The sequence below is a fragment of the Mobula birostris genome, chromosome 1 (genome assembly GCF_030028105.1).
Source record: "Mobula birostris isolate sMobBir1 chromosome 1, sMobBir1.hap1, whole genome shotgun sequence".
Classification (NCBI taxonomy): domain Eukaryota; kingdom Metazoa; phylum Chordata; class Chondrichthyes; order Myliobatiformes; family Myliobatidae; genus Mobula; species Mobula birostris.
In genome coordinates this window covers 226,998,274-227,018,920 of record NC_092370.1, presented here as the reverse complement: position 1 = coordinate 227,018,920, position 20,647 = coordinate 226,998,274, and the positions used below count along the sequence as shown (strand labels likewise).

Genomic DNA, 20,647 nt, shown 5'->3' with positions numbered 1-20,647 from the left:
CAATATGGTGGAAGAGGCCGTTCAGCCCATTGTTTCTTTGACAGACCATCCACAGACTCACCAGCCTCCTTATATTTTGCAGAATCAGAATCAGGTTTATTATCAAAGACATAGGTCGTGAAATGTTTTGTATTCTACCAACAACAGTTCCATATTTATACAATATAATTGCTCCAGTCTGTACTGTGCACTCCACAATCCAGTTCCTTTCAGGGCACAGTAATTATTCTTTTGCACTCTCTCTTTTAGCTCCTGCTCCCCTCCTAACGTAGCATTCCCGGCTGTTGATACCTGGACTGGCAGAGGCTGCAATTGCACAGCATTGGCACCGGCTCCCACTTCCCCCATCACAGGCAGCATCGCCTTGACGCATTGCAGGTACACGACGACCAATGGCAGAGCGCGACACATCCGCTCACCCATTGCAGGTACGCCTGGACCAATCACAGCGCGTAAGACAAGCTCGATGGACTTCCCCTCCTTCGTTACCCCGCCCCTCCTCTCTCCACCCCCAACCCCCCCACCCTTTCCGCGCCAACCAGGCAGTTGAGGCGTATCACCCGTCCCCTTCCGCCCGTAAAAAAAAAATAGATCCCTCTTGGTCGCGGACGGGAACGCCGGCCCTCGGTTGACTTGGTATGACAGCGATGTGGTCGGCGCCGAGGGAGTGAAAAGAAAGCAGAGGCGTCGGGGATGAGGGATTATTCCTCCGCAGGTTGTTTCCTCGTCCACTCCGCAACACCCAACCCCCCCCCGGCCGCCGCTGGCGGCGGAGGGATACACAGTATATATGTAGGAGCGCGGGGGGAAGCGCGCGGCAATCGGCGCCAGTGGGCTCGCGAGGCGTGGAGCAGTAGCTCGTTTCCGCAGCTAGCGTGCATTCCTGTCCTATCGCTTGCCATGGTGCGTATCTTCGCCTGGACAAGGAGACCACGTCTCATTTTCCTCCTTCTTCTCTCTCCTCTTCCACCTCGCCTTCGTCTTCAAGCCTTTGAGCGAGAGGGTGGGAAGGGAAGCGTGTTGGTGTCGGTTGTCGCGGTAATGGAGCGTGGGCGGGGGGGGTCGAAAGTAAGATGGCGGTCGGTGTGTATCAGCGGCTGTCAGGTGGATGGCGCGTTTAACCCGCTTCCCCCTCGGGTTGGTTGCCGCTAGTTCTCGAAAAGCGGCTTCACTCGCAATAGGGAAGGAGTGTGTATCCCCGGCACGGAGGGTGGGTCCGGCGGTGGCGTTTGTATGAGGGTAGTGAAATGGCCGGTGTGCGCAGCGAGGGAAGCGAACCACGTCTCTTTGCCTTTTGGGCTTTGCGGCGGGATGGGCGCTGGTTTTTCCTGTTGTGTAGTTGAGCTGCAGCAAGGGGCCGCCAGGTTGATGCATCTACGCCGCCCACCCCATCACCTTTTCCATTGCCAGCTGACTCCATGCATTAAGGATTAAAATCGTAGCAACGTTTCGGGAGAATAGATGGAATATCTCAAGGGTGTGTTTATCTCATGCATTTGCGGCTGTAGTCTGCAAAATTTAAAAAAAAGTGCGGTTTCCTGATTCAGATGGCTGTTGCATGCAGCGAACGCCGCGTTCTGGAAAACCATCGCTGCAGTTTAGTTCTCTTTGTTACTGTCACTGGTCAGTTAAGGGCCAGGTGTCACCTAATTTGTTGAGGAGATTGTAATCGTCGCCTTCTCCAATCCTGGTGCGATCTGAAGGTTATGCCGAAGTGCACATGCTTGCTAAGGTGTTTTCTGGTTGAGTAGTCTAAGTTTAGCCTGGAGGCCCCGTCTGTTCGAGCGAGTTCCTAATTGGCCTGATATTTGAGCTTGCAAATTAAGGTAGTGTCTGTTGTTCTAATATGCTTGAACGAGGTTCTGGTCTCATGTGCACCCCTAAGATCATAAATTCATAATGGCTTACGAGGCAATTTAGACCACATATTTTTTTAAACTTCCAGTGGCGTGCTATAATTGCAGATTGCATTGCTTCAACGGGTTTTTTCATTGGACTGGAGAGCGAGGTATTGTTTTCCAGGCCTAGGATACCATTGACAAGCTGGCTTTTGTTACAAGCATTAGAAAAAGCTTTGGCAGTGATGTATTTGTTTTATGTAGCTGGTGTCCTGCTTTCTTTGGTAAGGTTGACTAAGATTTGCAAATTGCTGTGCTTAATCTTAGCGCTAGTTATAGCATAACAATTAGATAATCAAGAAATAGTTTTTGTTTGTATTAAATGGTTTTAAATGACTTCTGCATGTTTTTTGCACTATTAACTCAGGTTGCTTTATGAGAGTGCATGCCATGAAATTAACAAGTAATGCAAACCTAGTCAAAAGCTTCTCTTGACTTTTGGACACTGGTGTTTGTGTTTAATTGGTCTCTGTTGTGCAACTTGTCGTGAAGATGAATTGTGGGGCGAAGTCCAGCAATTAAGTTATCAAATAAGAATTACTTAAAAAAAAAAAATTGGATCTCAGCAGTAAGTTTCTAGGTTCTGGCCTACCACCCTTGAGGGGGCAGCGTCTTCAGAAGTACAGTAGCGGTGATTGCATTTGCAGTTTTTCTATTTAGGTTGCTACTGATTTCATTTTAACTGGTTTTGGGCATTGGTTGGTACACAAGAGCTCCAATTGTTATCTAGGTGCAGCATTCTTTATTGTGAGATCAAAGTTGAACCTCTGATTTCTTAAATTGCTAACAAGTTTGAAAGGTTGCTTATAAAGGAGCAACCATTCCTGGGATGTTTTCTTCCCCTAATGCGATGGCTATCTTGTGGCTTTAAAAATGTTTTCAATATTTAAAAGTTTAATTTTCTAAGCAAAAGATATAATAGCTCAATGCTGACCCATTTGATCTGATCTGAAGGAAAGTTTTAATTAAGCCTGATTTTAAAAAGTCGGAATGTAGATCAAGGCCCCCATCTTCTATGAAGTATAGAACTGAAAGGTTTCAACTTTAAGGTGACAGGGTGTTTTAGACACGTTGGTATGGCTATCAGTGTCTTGATGTAACATCATGCAGATAGTTTTGAATATTTTAGTTTATTCTTGTGAAAGCTAATTTCAGTATGTAATCATAAATGTGAGGCGGGTATAGCAGATCTACTTTTGCACAATGTAAAAACAAATGCAGTAATAAGGCACGTGTATCCTGTGGTATCAGAAGTTGAGTCCATTCAATTTGGCACTTTTGCAGTGCCATTAATTTCATTCTCAATTTTGGAATATGCAAGTTGATCTGTAATTTCTTGCATTGGTCTCCCTTCTGAAGATTAATAAAAGGGGATTGACTTGAGTGTGTTTGGGAGATGAAAACTATCAGTCAAGATAACCAATCCACAGTTCTTAAAGCTTTGCTGTACAGATTGTTGTTCACAATCTTCAATCTTTTTGAGTTAAGTTTGGGTTTGGTTTTTTTTTATCTGATTCATTTGATAGATCCATTTTGTAGCAACTTTAACCTTGGTGCCACATTCTGATAAATATTTAAAATATGAGGGTGGAGATCTTTGTTACATGACCTTGTACTGGAAGTTTCTACCACTCAATTTGTATTTTTACTCTATGGTGCGATCTTAGTTTTACACAGCTGTTTCAATTGCTTAACCTAAAATGTAATTTCACTCAAAATTGAAAATTACCCTGGTCCTGAAAAGCTTTAGTTTATAGGGTGTAATAGACTGCTCTGGGTTTAATATCTTAATGGCATGTATCAGTTAAGTTGTGTTTTTTTACCTGCAGGCTGACCAGCTGACTGAAGAACAGATTGCTGGTGAGTAGTTTATATCTCTGGAGTTTGGCTGGGCTTGTATGCAAGCAGAAATATCACACTTTTGTGGCATTCTGTTTGCTGTATGTGTGAAGTTAATGATTATAAGTGATATATCAAACACAATTGTGATTAGGGATCTAGGATTTGGACTCTTGATTGTTAACCTTCATTTTCCACCAAAGTACACATGGCCAGGCAAAAAAAACTGTCTAACCTTGTAACTAGTCTTTTTCAGTATGACTACATGGCTGTTTGCGATACATTGATACTGGATTTGCTTAGAACTAACATATAGTAGAGCTAGTCTGAGAACTAACAAATGGAATTGCTTGTATGAATATCTAGATTTTTAGCATATTGAGCCTATGAAGTTTTAATGTCTTGAGGAATGCTGGGATGGAATTAAAACTTTTTAAACAAAATTTGGGCCAAGGTAGCCATATTAGAATTGAAATTGAGTGTGGACTGGTGTGGAATGTAAATATGGTGGAATAGATGTTCTAGTGTTTAGAGACCTTGTGCCCATGCCCACTATAGCATGTGCAGGAAGTCTATTCTGGATTATGCTTCAAATTGTGTTGTCTCTAATGGAGTTTACATATTGCCTGGGACTAGTAATTTGAAACTGCCTGTAAGCATCATTATTCGATTTGGTTTAGATGTGTATCACAAATTGCTCTGTAATTTTGGTTTTAATATATATGCAAGCGGTGTTTAAGCCATCCAAGTGCATATATCAACTTTCTCCCCATGATATGGCCAGCTTGCTTCAGCCTGACATGCTGTTCCAGCATTTTGTGTGCTTTTGGATTTCCAGCATGTAGAATTTCTAGTGTTTGTGATTTGCTTCAGTAAAGGTGTTAATCTAGGTCCATCGATGCACTCAGTTGATGTAGTGTATGATGCATGACAATGGGTTCTGACAGCACTGACCCGATAGTTCCAGAAAGTTCAGAGGCAGTTAAATAATTTGCTCAGGTTAAGGTCAGTCATACTTCTCATGAAAAGGTCCACGGGATGTCCTGTTGGGTTGTTGCAAAAAAAAATACAACCTTGCTGCATTTGTGTATTCATTATATTGGCTGCAAAGTAGTTGCCAAAGGCAAGTTTGCAGAATTATTGGTTTGTTCTGTTGCAAAGATATTTTTCTTTGAATTAAATCAATGTAGCCTACATTATTTCTGTTGCAAATGTGGATCTTAAAAAAGAAAGTCCATGTATCCATTAAAAGCATCCTTGCATTTGGACAAGTTTGAGTGATTAGTAATTTTAGTAAAAGGTGAGAAAGGGAAGTGATGTTTGAGCAGTTTGAATTTGCTGATGCACTGATTTAGCTACTGACACTGAGTGCCATGGTTCTGGGTTTAGAGTTCTTGGATAGTTGCACATTCTCCTATGCCGTCGTGGTTTTCCTGATTGCCCCACACACAATGCTGGAGGAACTCAGCAGATCAGACAGCACTGATGGGAGTGGAATAAAGAGCTAATGTTTTGGACTGTGTCCCTCTATGTTCTGAATTTCCTGTCATAGAAAAGTACAGCAAAGAATTAGGCCCTTTGGCACCCAGACAATGGCCCTCATACCCCTTCCGCCCGTTCATGTATCTATCCAAACTTAAATGTTGCAGTCAAAATCACTTGAGTTGGCAGCTTGTTCCACATTCTGAGACACTTTTCCCTTGTGTTCCCCTTGGACATTTCACCTTTAGTCCATGACTTCTAGTTGTTGTCTCACCCAACCTCAGTAGTGGGGGGGGGGGGGCAGGAGAACCTGCTTGGATTTACTTTTGTCTATACATCTCATAATTTTGTATACCTCTATCAACTCTGCTTTTAATCTTCTATGTTTGAGGGAGTAAGTCTCTAACCTATTCAACATTTCCTTATAACTCAGGTCATCCAGTCCCAGCAACATCCTTGTAAATTTTCTCTCTACTTCAATCTTATTTACATCTTTCCTGTAGGTGGATGACCAAAACTGCACACAGTACTCCAGTGTCTGCATGTCTGGTGTTTATGGTTTCCTTAGTGCTCATATTTCTGCCACACACCAAACATCTGCTTGATAACAACACATATAAAAGTTGCTGGTGAACGCAGCAGGCCAGGCAGCATCTCTAGGAAGAGGTACAGTCGACGTTTCAGGCCGAGACCCTTCGTCAGTACTAACTGAAGGAAGAGTGAGTAAGGGATTTGAAAGTGGGAGGAGGAGATCCAAAATGATAGGAGAAGACAGGAGGGGGAGGGATGGAGCCAAGAGCTGGACAGGTGATAGGCAAAAGGAATACGAGAGGATCATGGGTATCCCCTGTCCGGCTCCTGGCTCCATCCCTCCCCCTCCTGTCTTCTATCATTTTGGATCTCCTCCTCCCACTTTCAAATCCCTTACTCACTCTTCCTTCAGTTAGTCCTGACGAAGGGTCTCGGCCTGAAACGTCGACTGCATCTCTTCCTACAGATGCTGCCTGGCCTGTTGCGTTCACCAGCAACTTTTATGTGTTGCTTGAATTTCCAGCATCGGCAGAATTCCTGTTATCTGCTTGAAAAGCTGGCTACCTTTTGATCAATGCAGGTGTATTAGAATCTGGAGTTCATGAATATGTAAAATTTTTTAAAAAAAGCTTCAAGATAACGTAGTTGATGGTCTGTGAGGACTGTGGCTGAAAGGGTCTTGTTTACATACTGCTTTCTCTGATGGACAGTATAAGTCTAAACTAGATTGAATGGATCTAATTGCCTGAGGGGAAGCCAAACAGTTTCATTGTAACTGTATAATGACAATAAAGATCATTCAATTCAATATTAACTGTGCATGTTGATGCTCTTCACTTTTTGGTCTTGAACAATGGAATTAACTGCTAAATTAGTGAGTTATGCAGGCAAAATTGAGTTACTTTGAGGCTCTGCTGCCTTGTAAAATGTCAAGTGACCTGGTACTTCCATGAAAATGCAGTAAATGCCTAAAAGGAATGATGGTCCATGGTAGTAAATGATAATAGTTGTGTTCTGGTGAATGAGAACTTGAAATACAAGATCTTTTGATGGTTTTAATGCCTGCTAACTTGTGATAGTACTATTTAATTTACAGAATTATGTAACATGACCATAATTGTGACCTGAATGGTAAACTCATAATTTCTCCTACTACTTGTGTTTAAGAATGAATCTAAGGGTTGTCAAGTACTCAGGTTCTGAGTTCGGTTGCAAGCCTGATGTTGGCCCATCAACCAGATTTAAGTCGTATCATTGCAACAGGGAGTATCATATTGAAGTGTAAGTGCCAAGAGTGGTGGTCAGTTTTCTTCCCTGTTGGAAGAATAGATCAGTATCAATTTAAATATATCCTAAATTTTGGATGTTAAAGTAGCCATCAAGTGCAATTAGTTTTGAATTAAATATTTTGAAGTGTAGTAAACTGCGTGTGGTTCATTTGATCTATTTATTTATTTATTTGCAGAGTTCAAAGAGGCATTTTCCCTCTTTGATAAAGATGGTGATGGCACCATCACAACGAAGGAGTTGGGGACTGTAATGAGGTCTTTGGGCCAGAATCCTACTGAAGCAGAATTGCAGGATATGATAAATGAAGTTGATGCTGATGGTGAGTTTGAAATATTTACTTGTATCTGGCCATGAGACTGCATTTGCCTTGCAATTATTCTACTTAAATGCTTATGTTATCCAAACCTAGCATGCTTTAAATGCCAGTTATTGGTGTGCTGATCATCAATGTTTAGCTGTGATTTTTTTTTCAGTGCAATGTTTTATTGGGAAAATCTTGCATTATGCAGTTAAGAACATTTAGCATAAGGTTTGGTGACTTTAAAGTTTTTTCTCATTAAGATTGAAGTAACAAGTTCTTGTACCATTTGTGCGGAAGTTAACTGAAAGTCATACCATTAATCTTTCAAGTAATTTACTGTTCTGATGCACTTGTCTTCACTGCAATTGGCATTGACTTTTTTTAGTGAAGGTTCTTTTTTTAAAGATTTGAACTTTGTTTTTGTTATTTACCTGACACACAGCTGATCACAGCATTCTTTGGCCTTGTGGGATTGACTGTGGGGAATTTACTTTCGCAGAGAAAACAGTGTGCCCATCTGATTTTTTTTTTCCCCTCTCTGCCGGTGCAGTATTTCAGTTGAGCTGCCTAGGCTTACAGCATTGACAAATAGTGTGCATTCCGTGTTTTGGGGAAGGAACTTATTTTTGTGCAGGTGTAACAGGAGTATTCCATCAGACCTTTTTGAGTCTGCTCTGCCTTTCCTCAAAGTTGTAGGGTAAAAGATGTTAAGATTCATGCCCATGTTCCCTCAATGAGCATAATCAGTTTGAAGGAAATGACTGAGCTTCCAAAGCTGCCCAAAGTAATACAACATCTAAAACAGAGGTTGATCAGATTTACTGTTTACCAATTAAATTTGTGATTAATTAAATGTATTGTAATGCAAATTGTATTTTGATAGTACAATAGAGAAGGCTGGTTAAAATGCCAGTAACTAAATCTGAGAGTTAGTATTAGAGCTATAGTTTTTAAAAATGCAAACACGAGGACATCTGCAGATGCTGGAATTTCAAGCAAGACATAAAAATTGGTGAACGCAGCAGGCCAGGCAGCATCTATAGGAAGAGGTACAGTTGACATTTTGGGCTGAGACCCTTTGTCAGGACTAACTGAAAGATGAGATAGTAAGAGATTTGAGAATCTGGAAAAATATGCAAATGGCACAATATATTTAGGGTTGACAGTACAGGTCAGTGACTTTCTGAGGCTTGCATTTGGCAATAGACTATCTATTGGGGTTAATGATCTGAAAAGCTTTTCTGCCCAGATGCTGCTTGGACATGTACTTTGTGTATAATTTTTCTTCTTTCTTCACAGCAATTTGGTTGGGTGGGGGTGTTGAGGGAAACTGGGGATTTTATGGTGAAAGTTAAAGCTTCAAAGGCAAAGGTGTGTTCAAGCTTGTGTGGGTCAATAACTTCATTTGATCTAGACTTGTACAAATTCTTCAGTGAGTGGGGGTTTAAAGTTATTGATGAGATTAACTGAATTAGAATAAACTCAAATGACAATGGGTGGTTCTGATTTGAGGGCAAGATTTAATTAGCAATTGAAAAGGTAATTGATTTGAAATTTGTGCTTCATAGATGCTGCCTGACCTAACATTTTGTTGTTTTAGTTAGCTTGAGGTCTTTTAAAAGTACTTGTATTGAGTGGATGCACAGTTAAATTAGGTCATTTCATTTTTTTTTTGATTATTAGTTTCTAAACTTAGTGCATTCAACAGGAACAATTCAGTGTGGAGAAAGTGGTATCAATTTTAATTGGCAGTTGCATATAATAGAGAAGAAATGACACATTGGGCAGATATGCTCAGACATTGGATTTCTAACATGGACAATGAAAGTCATTGTTTATATTTAACAGCTGTCTACTTGGCTTGTAATTGGTAAAATCTTCCCAGAATACAATTAAAGACAGTGCCAATGCTGACTAGTATCTGCCCCTCATCAATTGTCCAACATTGTGGTGTTTTATTGAATGCAGGATCAATTGGGGAAGAATTCTTGGTATTCTAATATCAATAAGTCTTGAATTTAGGTTGGTAATCTCTGCAGTATGTGTATGTTCTCATTTATGAATTTCATCCAAGTGCTATAGACATCTGGAAAAGAGCAGCCTTGGTCTGCTTTTTCCAGTTTAGTTTCTACAGGTAGGAGAGGCATGTTTCTATCAAGTGGCTTGTTTCTGCCTAAATAAAAAGCATTGGTAGATGTTTTTCCTAACTGAGTCAGTAGGTTCTGGCAAGTCCTGAGGGAAACATGATTAACCAGGCTAGGGTTGCTGTTGCTGTCCTTGTTTAATGTGCTGTTTTTAGGATTTTAAACTAGACCTAATGTGTTCAGTAGATAAGATTTTCCCGTGCAAAATTGGTGACTTGTTTCCTATATGTGCATTTCAAAGCTGTACTCACTGGCTGTAGAATGCTTTAGGTCGTTGATAGTCAAGAAATTTACTTCAAAAGCTTCAGCTAAGCCTAACATTTGTTACGGTATTCACTTGTGACAGGTCATCTAGCCATAAGTATGATGGCTTTGCAATCTGTTTCTCCTAATTTCCCAGTAATGTTATTACTGCTGCATTGTCATTGATTCTATTGCCCACTACACTAACGGCAATTTACTTCAGTGAACTAATCTGCTCGACTTGGAGATGTGGGAGGAAACCACATCACCCAAAGGAAATCCATGTGGTTACAGGAGAAGGTGCAAACCCAAACAACATGAATAAGGTCTTGATAGAAATCATGTTACTGGAGGTGAGGCAACATCTCTACCAGCTGCAACAGGATTAATAAATTTAATTGTCACTGGCTGAGTGAGGGCAAATTTAGGTGTAGCTATGGAAAAATTGGTGTTGAATTTACTTTCGGTAGCTCACTGCTGGGTGTACTGAAGCAGTAAGATAGGTTAATTGACCTGAAACAATTTTGAGACCTGCTCTTGTTAGAACGTTGAATTTTTTTTACAAAGGCATGAAGATGTATGAAGACCATTGAAGATAAAAGTTGGACTGTTTCCTTTTAATTCTCCGGTTCACTTCACCCACTCCTCAGTAATTTTCAAGCAACAGTATCTTCGGTTATACTTGCTGCTTGTACAGGATTGGTGGCATTTCTACACAGCAGCTGTATGATCTGCACAAGCCCAGGTCATGAATTTGAGTCCTACCTCAATATTTGATCTCTTCACTATTTTGGAAAATTTGTATTAATTTTCCTCGTGCTGTACAACTGCAAAATAACAAATTCCTTTTCGAACAGTAAATGTAAAACTGATTCTGATTCAGTTTTGAGCTTGTTGCTGGGATGTGAAGTTTTGGAATAACCCAATGGTGCACTTGGGATGCTTACAATCAGTGCAAGCTTACATGTTGTCTTTCCAAATGGGAAAAGGATAATTAGTTCAGATCCTGCTAACTGCACTGTATCCTGGTTAATAAGGTGAAAGTTGTGCTGTAAGGTACAGTTGAAATGAGAGCAATGAAAACTATTATAGAAGCTTAATTAACTGTCAGCATTCTTTCTCATTAACTTGGTGTCATCCTGAACCCATCTAGCTGGATAATTTCAGTAAGATCTATTAATATCTTAATGAGATTGGCTCACAGCTTTAATTAGGTTAACAGATACTGTATGGGGTCACATCCTGATTTAGAATACTAAGTTGGTAGCTTTGGGCAATGTTTCATTGTGCCCAACCAGCACTTTAATTCCTACACAATGGAGAAAGTAGTTGCTTGTAAATATTATTTAACTTTGGCATCTTATCTTTCAAGGACTCTTTAAAACATCTCAGTATTTTCATTTTTTTATTTGCACAATCTGCTGCCTTCACATTGGTTATCAGTCTGTTTAGGAATCCTGTTTTGTAAATTTTATTATTTTCCTCTAAGTGCCTGAGAGATGAATCTCGGTAGTATATGGTTCCTATTTACGTACTTCAATAGCAATGTTTACTTTGAGTTTGTGTTATAAACCATCTTGCCATGATTGAAGTTTGTTTTTCTGTCCCAGATACAGCAAACTGACTAGTCCAACCTGCCAACACTAATTTATTCTCCATTAGTCTATATCTGTATTAACTGTAATCTTTATTTTGTTAGGTAATGGAACTATTGATTTTCCTGAGTTCTTGACCATGATGGCTAGGAAAATGAAGGATACAGATAGTGAAGAGGAAATTCGTGAAGCATTCCGCGTATTTGACAAGGTATTGTGCTTGGTGATTGGCGACTAGTAGGAGGGATGTGGACTGCTGGTATAATATACATTGTAATCATTCGAAGGGTCTAATCCTATTGGGTGAATATTTCGTAAGATCATAAGACATAAGAGTGGAATTAGGCCATTTGACTCATTGAGTCTGCTGTGCTATTTCATCATTCCTTAGCCCCAATCTCCTGCCTTCTTGTATTCCTTCGTGCTCTGACCAATCAAGAATCTATCAACCTCTGCCTTAAATACACCCAATGACCTGGACTCATCAGCTGCCTGTGGCAAAGAATTCCACAGATTCATCATCCTCTGGTTGAATAAGTTCCTCATCTCTGTTCTGAAAGGATGTCCCTCTATTCTGAGGTTGTTCTCTGGTTTTAAACTCCCACCATAGGAAATAACCTCTCCATATCCACTATCTTGGCCTTTCACCATTTGATTCAATGAGGTTGCCTCAAACTCTTCTGAATTCCAGTGAATACAGGCTCAGAAGCATCAAAGTCTTCATAAGACAAGCCATTCAAATCTGGAATCTTATTCATGAACTTCCTTTGAGCCCTCTCCAGTTTCAGTACAACCTTTCTAAGACGAGGGACCAAAAAGTGCTCACAATATTCAGCGAGTCCTCACCAGTGCTTCATGAAGTCTCCATGTTGCTTTTATAGTAGAGAGCTTGAAGACGAACAGGGATATGGTGCTTAGTCTTTATAAGGCTCGGCTCTGGTGAGGCCTCACTAAGTACTGTGAACAGTTTTGGGCTTCTGTCGAAGAAGAGATGTGCTGGCATTGGAGAGGGTCCCAAAGCAGTTCACAAGAATGATTCTGGGAATGAAAGGGTTATCATATGAGGAAAGTTTGGCTCTTGGACTGTACATTGGAATTTAGAAGGATGGGGGGTTTCATTGAAACTTTTGACCGTTGAAAGGCATGGAGAGAGTAGGTGTGGAAAGGATGTTTCCCCATGGTGGGAGAGTCTAGGAAGAGAAGGCACAGCCTCAGAATAGAGGGGTGTCCATATAAAACAGATGCAGAGAAATTTCTTTAGCTACAGGGTGGTGAATTTGTTATCACAGGCAGCGGTAGAGGCCAGGTCATTGAGTGTATTTAAGACGGAGATAGGTTTTTGATTGGGCACAGCATCAAAGGTTATGGGGGGGAAGGCTGGTGAATGGGGTTGAGGAGGGGAAAAAGGATCAGCCATGATTGAATGGTGGAACAAAAATTCCTCTTTTGGTTGAGTATATTCTGTGCCTTCCAATTTGCTGCTGGAAATTTCGGCCATTGATGCTCCGCTGTCATCCCTGTCAATGTTCTTTTCAAATCAGTTTTGGCCAACTCGTCCCTCTTTAATTCCCTTTACTCCACTGTAATGCTGATACATCTGACTTTAGTAGCTTCTCAAAATTCAGGGTGATTTTGTTCATATTATGATTTTCTCATAAGGGTTCTCTAAACTTAAGCTCCAATCCATTTCAGATCATTGCACAATACCCAATCCAGGATATCTTATCCCCTGGTGGGCTCAACCATGAGCTGCTCTAAAAAGCCATCTTGTAGGCATTCTAAAAACTCCCCTCTTGGAAATCCAGTACCAACCTAATTTTCCCAATATTGAAATCCCTCATGACTTTTGTGACATTGTCATTTTGCCATGCATTTTCTATCTACTGTTGCAGTTTGACCCATCAAGGTCTTTTCTTGTCTCCCTTCAGGTATATTTCAGATGGATATATGGATTGTGGGCCAAATAACCTGTTCCTGTGCTGTATTATACAACACAGAATTGGACCTTTTGGCACAACTCTGCAAATTAGAAATAAAAGCTCTTAATTCACAAACATTGAAATGTTGTCCTGAATGACACAGGTTTTGTTGCTTAAAACTGTCAGTAATGGTCACTTAACTGCAATCACTAATTAAAATATTACCCATTGCTTTGACCAGTTATCAAAGGTCATTAAATGCTATATTGCTGTTTCTAAGTACTTCCTGACCTGTTCCCAATTGCTGTACTGACCTTCAAATTTGATTGTAAATTGGGTTGAATTCCTTGTAAGAGCAGATATTTAAATTGGAGTCCTGGGCTTTTTTGATGGGAAAATGCAAAGGGAGTAATGTGCCTGCAAGACAGCATGGCACTTTGCACAATGTAATTTCAGCTCGGCATCTGAGTTCAGTTCTGTAAGAAATGCGTGTGTCCTCCCCAAGTGCTCCGGTTTCTGCCCATAGTCCAAAGATGGAGCTGTGGATTAATTGGACTTTGGTGGTTGGGGTCAAATAGGGGTTGCTTGGCTGGAAGGGCCTACACTGTTGTATCATTAAATAAATGAACATGCAATTAGATTGCAAGACTTTATCTACACTTTAAAAGTGCTTTTTAAAGTCCAAAGAGATGATTGTGCAAGCTGGCCACTCTTCACTGCACAACATTGCTCATCTGTGCAGAGTTAGGAGAACAAAGTTTGAGTGCATATGATCTCACCTTTTTGCTCAGGCTCTCCTTCCTCCCCACCAAAATTCACAATTTTACAGGAGCACATCAAGTGTTCTTCCCAGCTGCATCACTGTACAGGAATTGTGAAACATGGCTGCAAGTACTGCTGAGAGGATGGAGTTCTCTGATCCATCAGATTTATCAGGGCCCTTGGCATTGTTGATGATCCCTCCCATCTATTCAACGATCTTTGATCCTCTACCAAGTGGATCTATCTGTGGAATGCTCTGCCTCAGAAGGCAGTGGAGGCCAATTCTCTGGATGCTTTCAAGAAAGATAGCGGAGTCAAGGGATATGGGGAGAAGGCAGGAACGGGGTACTGATTGTGGATGATCAGCCATGATCACTGACTGGCGATGCTGGCTTGAAGGGCTGAATGGCCTACTGCATCTATTGTCTACTGTCTACCATCAGGCAGGAGGTACTGTAGCATTAGGACAAGAACTGTTAGAATGGGAAGCAGCTGCTTCCCCCAGGTCTTAAGACTATAATGCCCATTATTTGTTAATTTACTAGTAGTACTACTTGTGTGTTGCTTGGTCTAGAGGAGCATTATTTCATTTGGCAGTATACATGCATGGTTGAATGATAGTAACCTCAATTGAACTCTTCAGGACTTGCTGATGTGAGGTTTTTTTAAACATTCAGGATGGTAATGGCTATATCAGTGCGGCAGAGCTGCGTCACGTTATGACGAACCTAGGTGAGAAATTGACAGATGAAGAAGTAGATGAAATGATTAGAGAAGCAGATATTGATGGTGATGGTCAAGTCAACTATGAAGGTAAGTATTTTAACTCCTGCTTTTGTCTGGAATAGAAACCAAACTGAAAATGGAACCAAGAAGCTTGATGTCTTGGTATCAAAATGAAACATCCCTATGACATGCCTGTCATTGTGAAGCTACTGAAGTGGGAAAATGCTGTAAAACAATTGTGGTTAATGACTGGTGCAGAAACCCTTCAGTATTCCAGTTAAGGTTTTTTAAAGTTTTTTTACAGGAATTGTATGCCAATCAAATCTGGAAGTTAGAAGAAATGGCAAAGGAATATTATATTTCCCATTTCCTCTACTTTTTTCTGGAAGTATTGGCCATTGGATATGTACAGTACTGTGCAAAAGTCTTGGGCTCCCTAGATTTTTTAATATAAATTGTTAGATGCTTTGTTTTTTGCAATAGTGTTCTGAGACAGAGGCCTACTCGCCTGCCACAGCAAACTACACAGCAATAGGCTGCTCACAGAATCCTTTGGCAGCAATCTAAAGGAAGGTGCTCAGCACTGAAACTTGTTCACTTGCGGATTCAATGTGTCAGTCTACCTCAAGGCTTTAATTAGCGAAATGGATTTGAACAGTGGCCTGTCCCTGTCTCAAAGTTTCTTTGCATTGAGGCCATCCAAGTTGCACTTGGTTCCCAGAATCTTCTCAGACAGCAGAGCTGGATCCACCTAATGATCTCCAAACTGTAAATCTCAGGCCCTAACTCTTTAACAGTCCCAGGTACATATTTAAGGTGAAAACAGCTGTGAAAGTAAAAAATATTTTTGTGCTATCTGGAAGATGTGGACCGAGGGAGCTTTGTATGCTGGCACCACCTTGACTAGAAAAAGGACTGGGGTGCTGAACAGTGGCAGCAAGTGTTCTGGAATGATGAATCAAAATTTTCATTTTTTGGCATAAACAGGAGGCAATTTGTGTATTGGCGAGTGGTATGTGGATGAGTATCTGCAGCCAAAAGTGAAGCATGGCAGGTTTTTTGTAGTTTGGGGCTGCATTTCTGCAAATGGAGTTGGTGCTCTGGTCAGAATTAATGGAATCCTCAGTGCTGAGAAGTAAAAGCAGATTCTCACCCAATTAGGAAGGCATCTGGTCCCAATTTCATTCTGCTGCAGGACCCCAACTTGGCCAAGGTCATAAGGATCTATCTTCAGTGAAAAGAAAAGGAGCTGTGCAACATATGGTATGGTCCCCACAAGAGCCTTGGTCTCAACATCATTGAGGCTGTCTGGGATTACCTGGAGAGACAGAAGCAAGTGGGACAACCCTGCAGAAGAACTGTGGCAAGTTCTCCAAGATGCTTGGGACAACCTGCCAGTCCATTTTTAAAAATTAAATGTGTATGAATGTATGTATTTAGTTGTGTGTGTGTATGTGTGTGTATATATATATAAAAAATATCACAACTGAGAAGAATTGATGTAGTTTAAAGGTAGTGGGTAGTCTGTTTTTTTGGTACTTTTCATTCCATTATTTTTGAAAGCATCTTGGCATTACAATTTTTTACATGTGCCCAAGACTTCTGCATAGTACTGCATGCTTATTTTCAGTTTGTTTTATGGATATTTTCTAGGTTTAATGTTAAAATTGATAGTGTCCTGTTAATGCCACTGGGATTGCTTTAAACTTTATACAAACAGGCTGGGAGAATGGCTGAACCTACCTAATAAGTGGTTACACATTGGGCCATACTGCTTGTAGTGGTGCTTAATATGCTATCTGGTGTAGATTATAAAGCAACAGGTAGCTATGGAGGAATTTGACAAATTAATGTATTTTTGCTACATTTTTATTTCCATGCATTTGTGAAACGTGCACTTTATAAAGCTGCATGATGTTTCACTTTCCACTCTATACCTGGAAAGTGTTTTTGGCTCTTGCTAAAATGGTCTTCTATAATGAGCTAGACAAGGTTCCAAGTTTACCCAGTCCATTGTAATGGTCAGCTTTAGCTGCTGGTTTCAATTTACACCATGGATCACTTTTGTAGATTAAACTGTCTGGGATTTAAATAAGTCCAATTGGACAGTGAGCATATGAATGTTTTTTAAAAAAAAAAGATGGCTGTTGTGGAACCACAAAACAATGTATTCATTTGCCTGATTCAGAATCAAAGAACTTGCTGTTTAGGTTTTGCATATTACTTTGCAAAGCATTGACATAAAACGGGGAGGGCTCCTAATTTCACTTGGAGTGCTGTCTAAGCCTTGCCAGCTGAGATTGTCTAGTTAGCTTGTTGTCCACCCATTTTCCATGGCAAGTTTCCTTCTATTTACAGCTTTTGAACTTGATACTACTTTGAAAAATTTAACTATTGTAAAACTGGTGCAGAGATTTCCCAAATGTAATGGTGTTCCATCTCCAGAATTTAATTTTCTTGGTCTCCATTGTCCACACTTAAAGCATTGAGCCCTCTAATTTAACTGATCGTATGCATAGGTCTTGATTTGGTCAATTGTAGTTGTATTGATGCTCTTTGCTGTAATTACCTTGTGGTGTGAAATCTCATTTCTGTGTAAAATTATTCAATAATTTGCCCTTGTACACTTGTGAAGCCCATGCATGTTATGTATGCCAAAGTTTAAATCAAGTGGCCATTTTAATGAATGGCATGATAGAGCCTGTAAAAATTCCAAATGCTTGAGATTGGAAGCAGTACATTTATGATGCCAGGCTAGAGACAGTAAGATTGGTGCCTTTTCTGGAATAGTTGTTTGAGATGTTGCCTGCTTCTTGACTAGATTCCTTCCTTTTCTACTTGTGCCTAGCTTCTGCTTTTAAAGAAAAACAATTTTGACATGTTCAGTCACAACATTTCGGCATTTACACAGTCCAGAGCAGAATGTCAAGAACCAGTATGTAAACCAGGCGTCTGTTTCCTAGCATGTTGCAGATGATGGGTATAATTATATGCAGCAGACACTGTGCTAATCAGATAGGAAGCAAACTCAAGACTTGTGCTGAGTCAGAATGTTAATTTAAAGATCATAAGGTTTGCAGTAAATTTTGTTTTTGAATTGATCTTGTTTTGCTGACTGCTTGTGGGTGATGTGGCTTGCGTTGTGTTTAATTCTCATCCTAGATTCTTCTAAATGCAAGGAGTTGCTTTATGGGATTTGGGTTGCTTGTGAGCAGTGTGTTGTATACAGTTTAAATTCAAATCCATCGGTATAGTTGGTCCTGGTTTTTTGAGGTTGAATTCAATTTTAAACTAGTCTGTGTGTCAATCTGACGCTTCTAGATCAGGTTAGACCTTCACCTGTTAAAAATAAATAATTTGGGGTAGAAATGGTGGAACAGAATGGTTGAAGAAAGGTTTCTCTGGGTTATCACTGTTCCTACTTGACCTCTTTGCAGTATACAGTATTACCACATGTAACTGAGTGAGGTACCTTCGAGTTGGTCACATTGAACATGACAGTATTGGGTCAGTGATGCAGAATAATGAACAGGGCAACTGGCTGCTGTTTATTGGCTCTATGCTAAATGAGAGATTATTTTGTTGCTTTGAGGCAATTGCTTGTCCTTTGAAATGATAGTCACTTACATAATTATCTTGACAGTGGTGATAATATTTTCAAATCTTAGTGCTTGAAGTTCTACTGCTCCTTTTACTGCAATTGGTTATGTTCTAGCTTTCAATTCAGAAGTATTGCAGGCTATTCCAAATTTGCAACAGTCTATTGCATTGAAATGTGTGTTACACTGAGTTTGGGTATATTAGATCTATTTGAAGCTGTGCGTGCAGACATGTCTGAATTATTACTGATAATATTTTCAAAACAAACCAGTTCATCCTTGTCTGTTTCCCTCCACAGAATTCGTACAGATGATGACTGCAAAATGAAGACTTTTACCTTTCCCCTTCCTAGAAAAGTTGAAATCTTTTACTTACCTCTTGCAAAATGTTCATTTATTCATTCTGTTTCTGTATAGCAAAAGTTACTGAATGTCAAAAAAATAAAACCTGTCCACAAACTCTGCATGTAAAATGATCAGTGGTCCTGTCCCCAAAGATCTTCAAGCCATGCATCAGTAAAACTTGTACTACCTTAAAAACAAAGCACTTGGACTCTATGAAGTTCCATGCTAATAACTACACTGTTTGGGCTGGCCAGTTTTTCATGCATGCAGCTTGACAGTTGAGCACAGCCTGGCTCTTAATTCCACTTTATGTTCTTTGTGGGAATAGCTTAGTTTTTTCCGGTTGTATATTGTACAGGATAATTGTTCCTGAAAAGTTGGTTAATTTTGTGTGCTACGGCAAACTACAATAGAGGGTTGTAATTGTGTGATGGCCCCTGGAGTGGAATCATTCTCATACTTAACAGTGTGCTCAAACAATTACCAGGACTGAAGATCTTATTTTAAATATTAAAAAAAGGATGGCATGTCTGTATAAAACTTGGTTAAAGTGTCTGCATTGCACTATAGTGAAACGGATGTCAGGCAATTTACCGTTCACTGAATTTTTAAAATGACCTATGAAAAAGGGGGTGTCTTGAACTCTCATGTTTATCTTCTGTTCTATACCATAACTTGGAGCCGTCAGATTATATACAGTGCCTTGTAAAAGTATTCAGTCCCCAACTCTTTAGTTCACATAAATGAGTATTACAAACGGGGATTTTGATCAATTTCACTGAGAATTTGTATTTGTGAATTATGCTCTATTTCCCCCACAATAGAGCCCCCAAAAAACAGGGAAAATTGCAAAGCATGGTAAACTAAAAATTTAAAAAAACAAATGTCAGCACTTCAAAAGTATTCATTCCCTTTTGCTCATACTTGAACCACCTCTTGCAGCTATTACAGCCACAAGTCTTTTTGGATAAGTCTTTGTTTAGATTTGCACAACATAAAGCAAGATATGCCTGTGCCTTGCAAAATTGCTCAAGCTGTGCCAGGTTAGTTGGGCAGCAGGGGTAGACAACAGTGTTGAGGTCTTGGCAGAGATGTTGGATCAAGTTAGTTCAGGACTCTGGGGCACTCAGTGATACAATTTTCTTCATTTGCAGCTACTGCGTGGTTCTGGCAATATTCTTTGGGCTGTTCTGTGGAAACACTACCCTCCTCCCCAATTTAAGCTTTCTGACAGGCTAGCAGGTTGAGATCAAAAATTTCCACTTCAGTCTCAACTGACCACAGATCATCTTCCACATCTTTACAGTATGTTCTAAGTGATGCTGTGGTTTCACATTTTCCCATGTTTTCATGATGGACTGCACTGAGCTCTGAGATACATTATGTTCAGTACCTTTGAGATGGTCTTGTACCCTTCCCTAAATTCTCTTATTATTACCCTAACTTGTCTTGAATGTTCTTTTGTCTTCATTTTGGTTTGGTGAAAATTTAATACTGTTGGACCTTACATGGAGGTATTATGAATTCATTAAAAACAGGTAATCCTCTGATTTTCTACATTAAATTTGGTGAGTTGATATGGTAATGTAAAATATTGCATCTAAGGAAAGTTAGCATAGCAGTTACAAAGGGGATGAATACTTTTCAGCCTTAAACATTTTGGTTTTAATTTTTCAGGTTTTGGAATTAGTTTTGATTTGACATGCACAATGTTTTGTAGATTAACTCAATCCTATTTAAATATGTTTTAAATTTAGAGTAAAATGTGAAAATAGTTGAGTTCTGAATACTTTTTCAAGGCACTATATCTACATAGGATTTCAGCACAATGATGACATGGCTGTTCAGCAAATTACAATTATGTTCATTCCAAGTTGTAAATGCTAGTCTTTTTTCCAATAAAAGACCATTAACTTAAGTCTCTTTGGTGCCAAAATTATTTGCTATTAATTATTTGCACAAACTGTACATGA

General features: G+C 39.9%; 1 protein-coding gene across 1 annotated transcript; it reads left to right on the top strand.

Annotated features, from left to right (window-relative positions):
• The first annotated feature begins 678 nt into the window (after positions 1-678).
• On the top strand, positions 679-20,592 carry LOC140205321 (calmodulin-1-like). Its single transcript, XM_072272906.1, has 6 exons — positions 679-903; positions 3,728-3,758; positions 7,216-7,359; positions 11,428-11,534; positions 14,682-14,817; positions 18,629-20,592. Exons 1-6 carry the CDS (start codon positions 694-696, stop codon positions 18,655-18,657), a joined length of 657 nt encoding a protein of 218 aa, XP_072129007.1. The 5' UTR covers positions 679-693; the 3' UTR covers positions 18,658-20,592.
• The last annotated feature ends 55 nt before the right edge of the window (positions 20,593-20,647 follow it).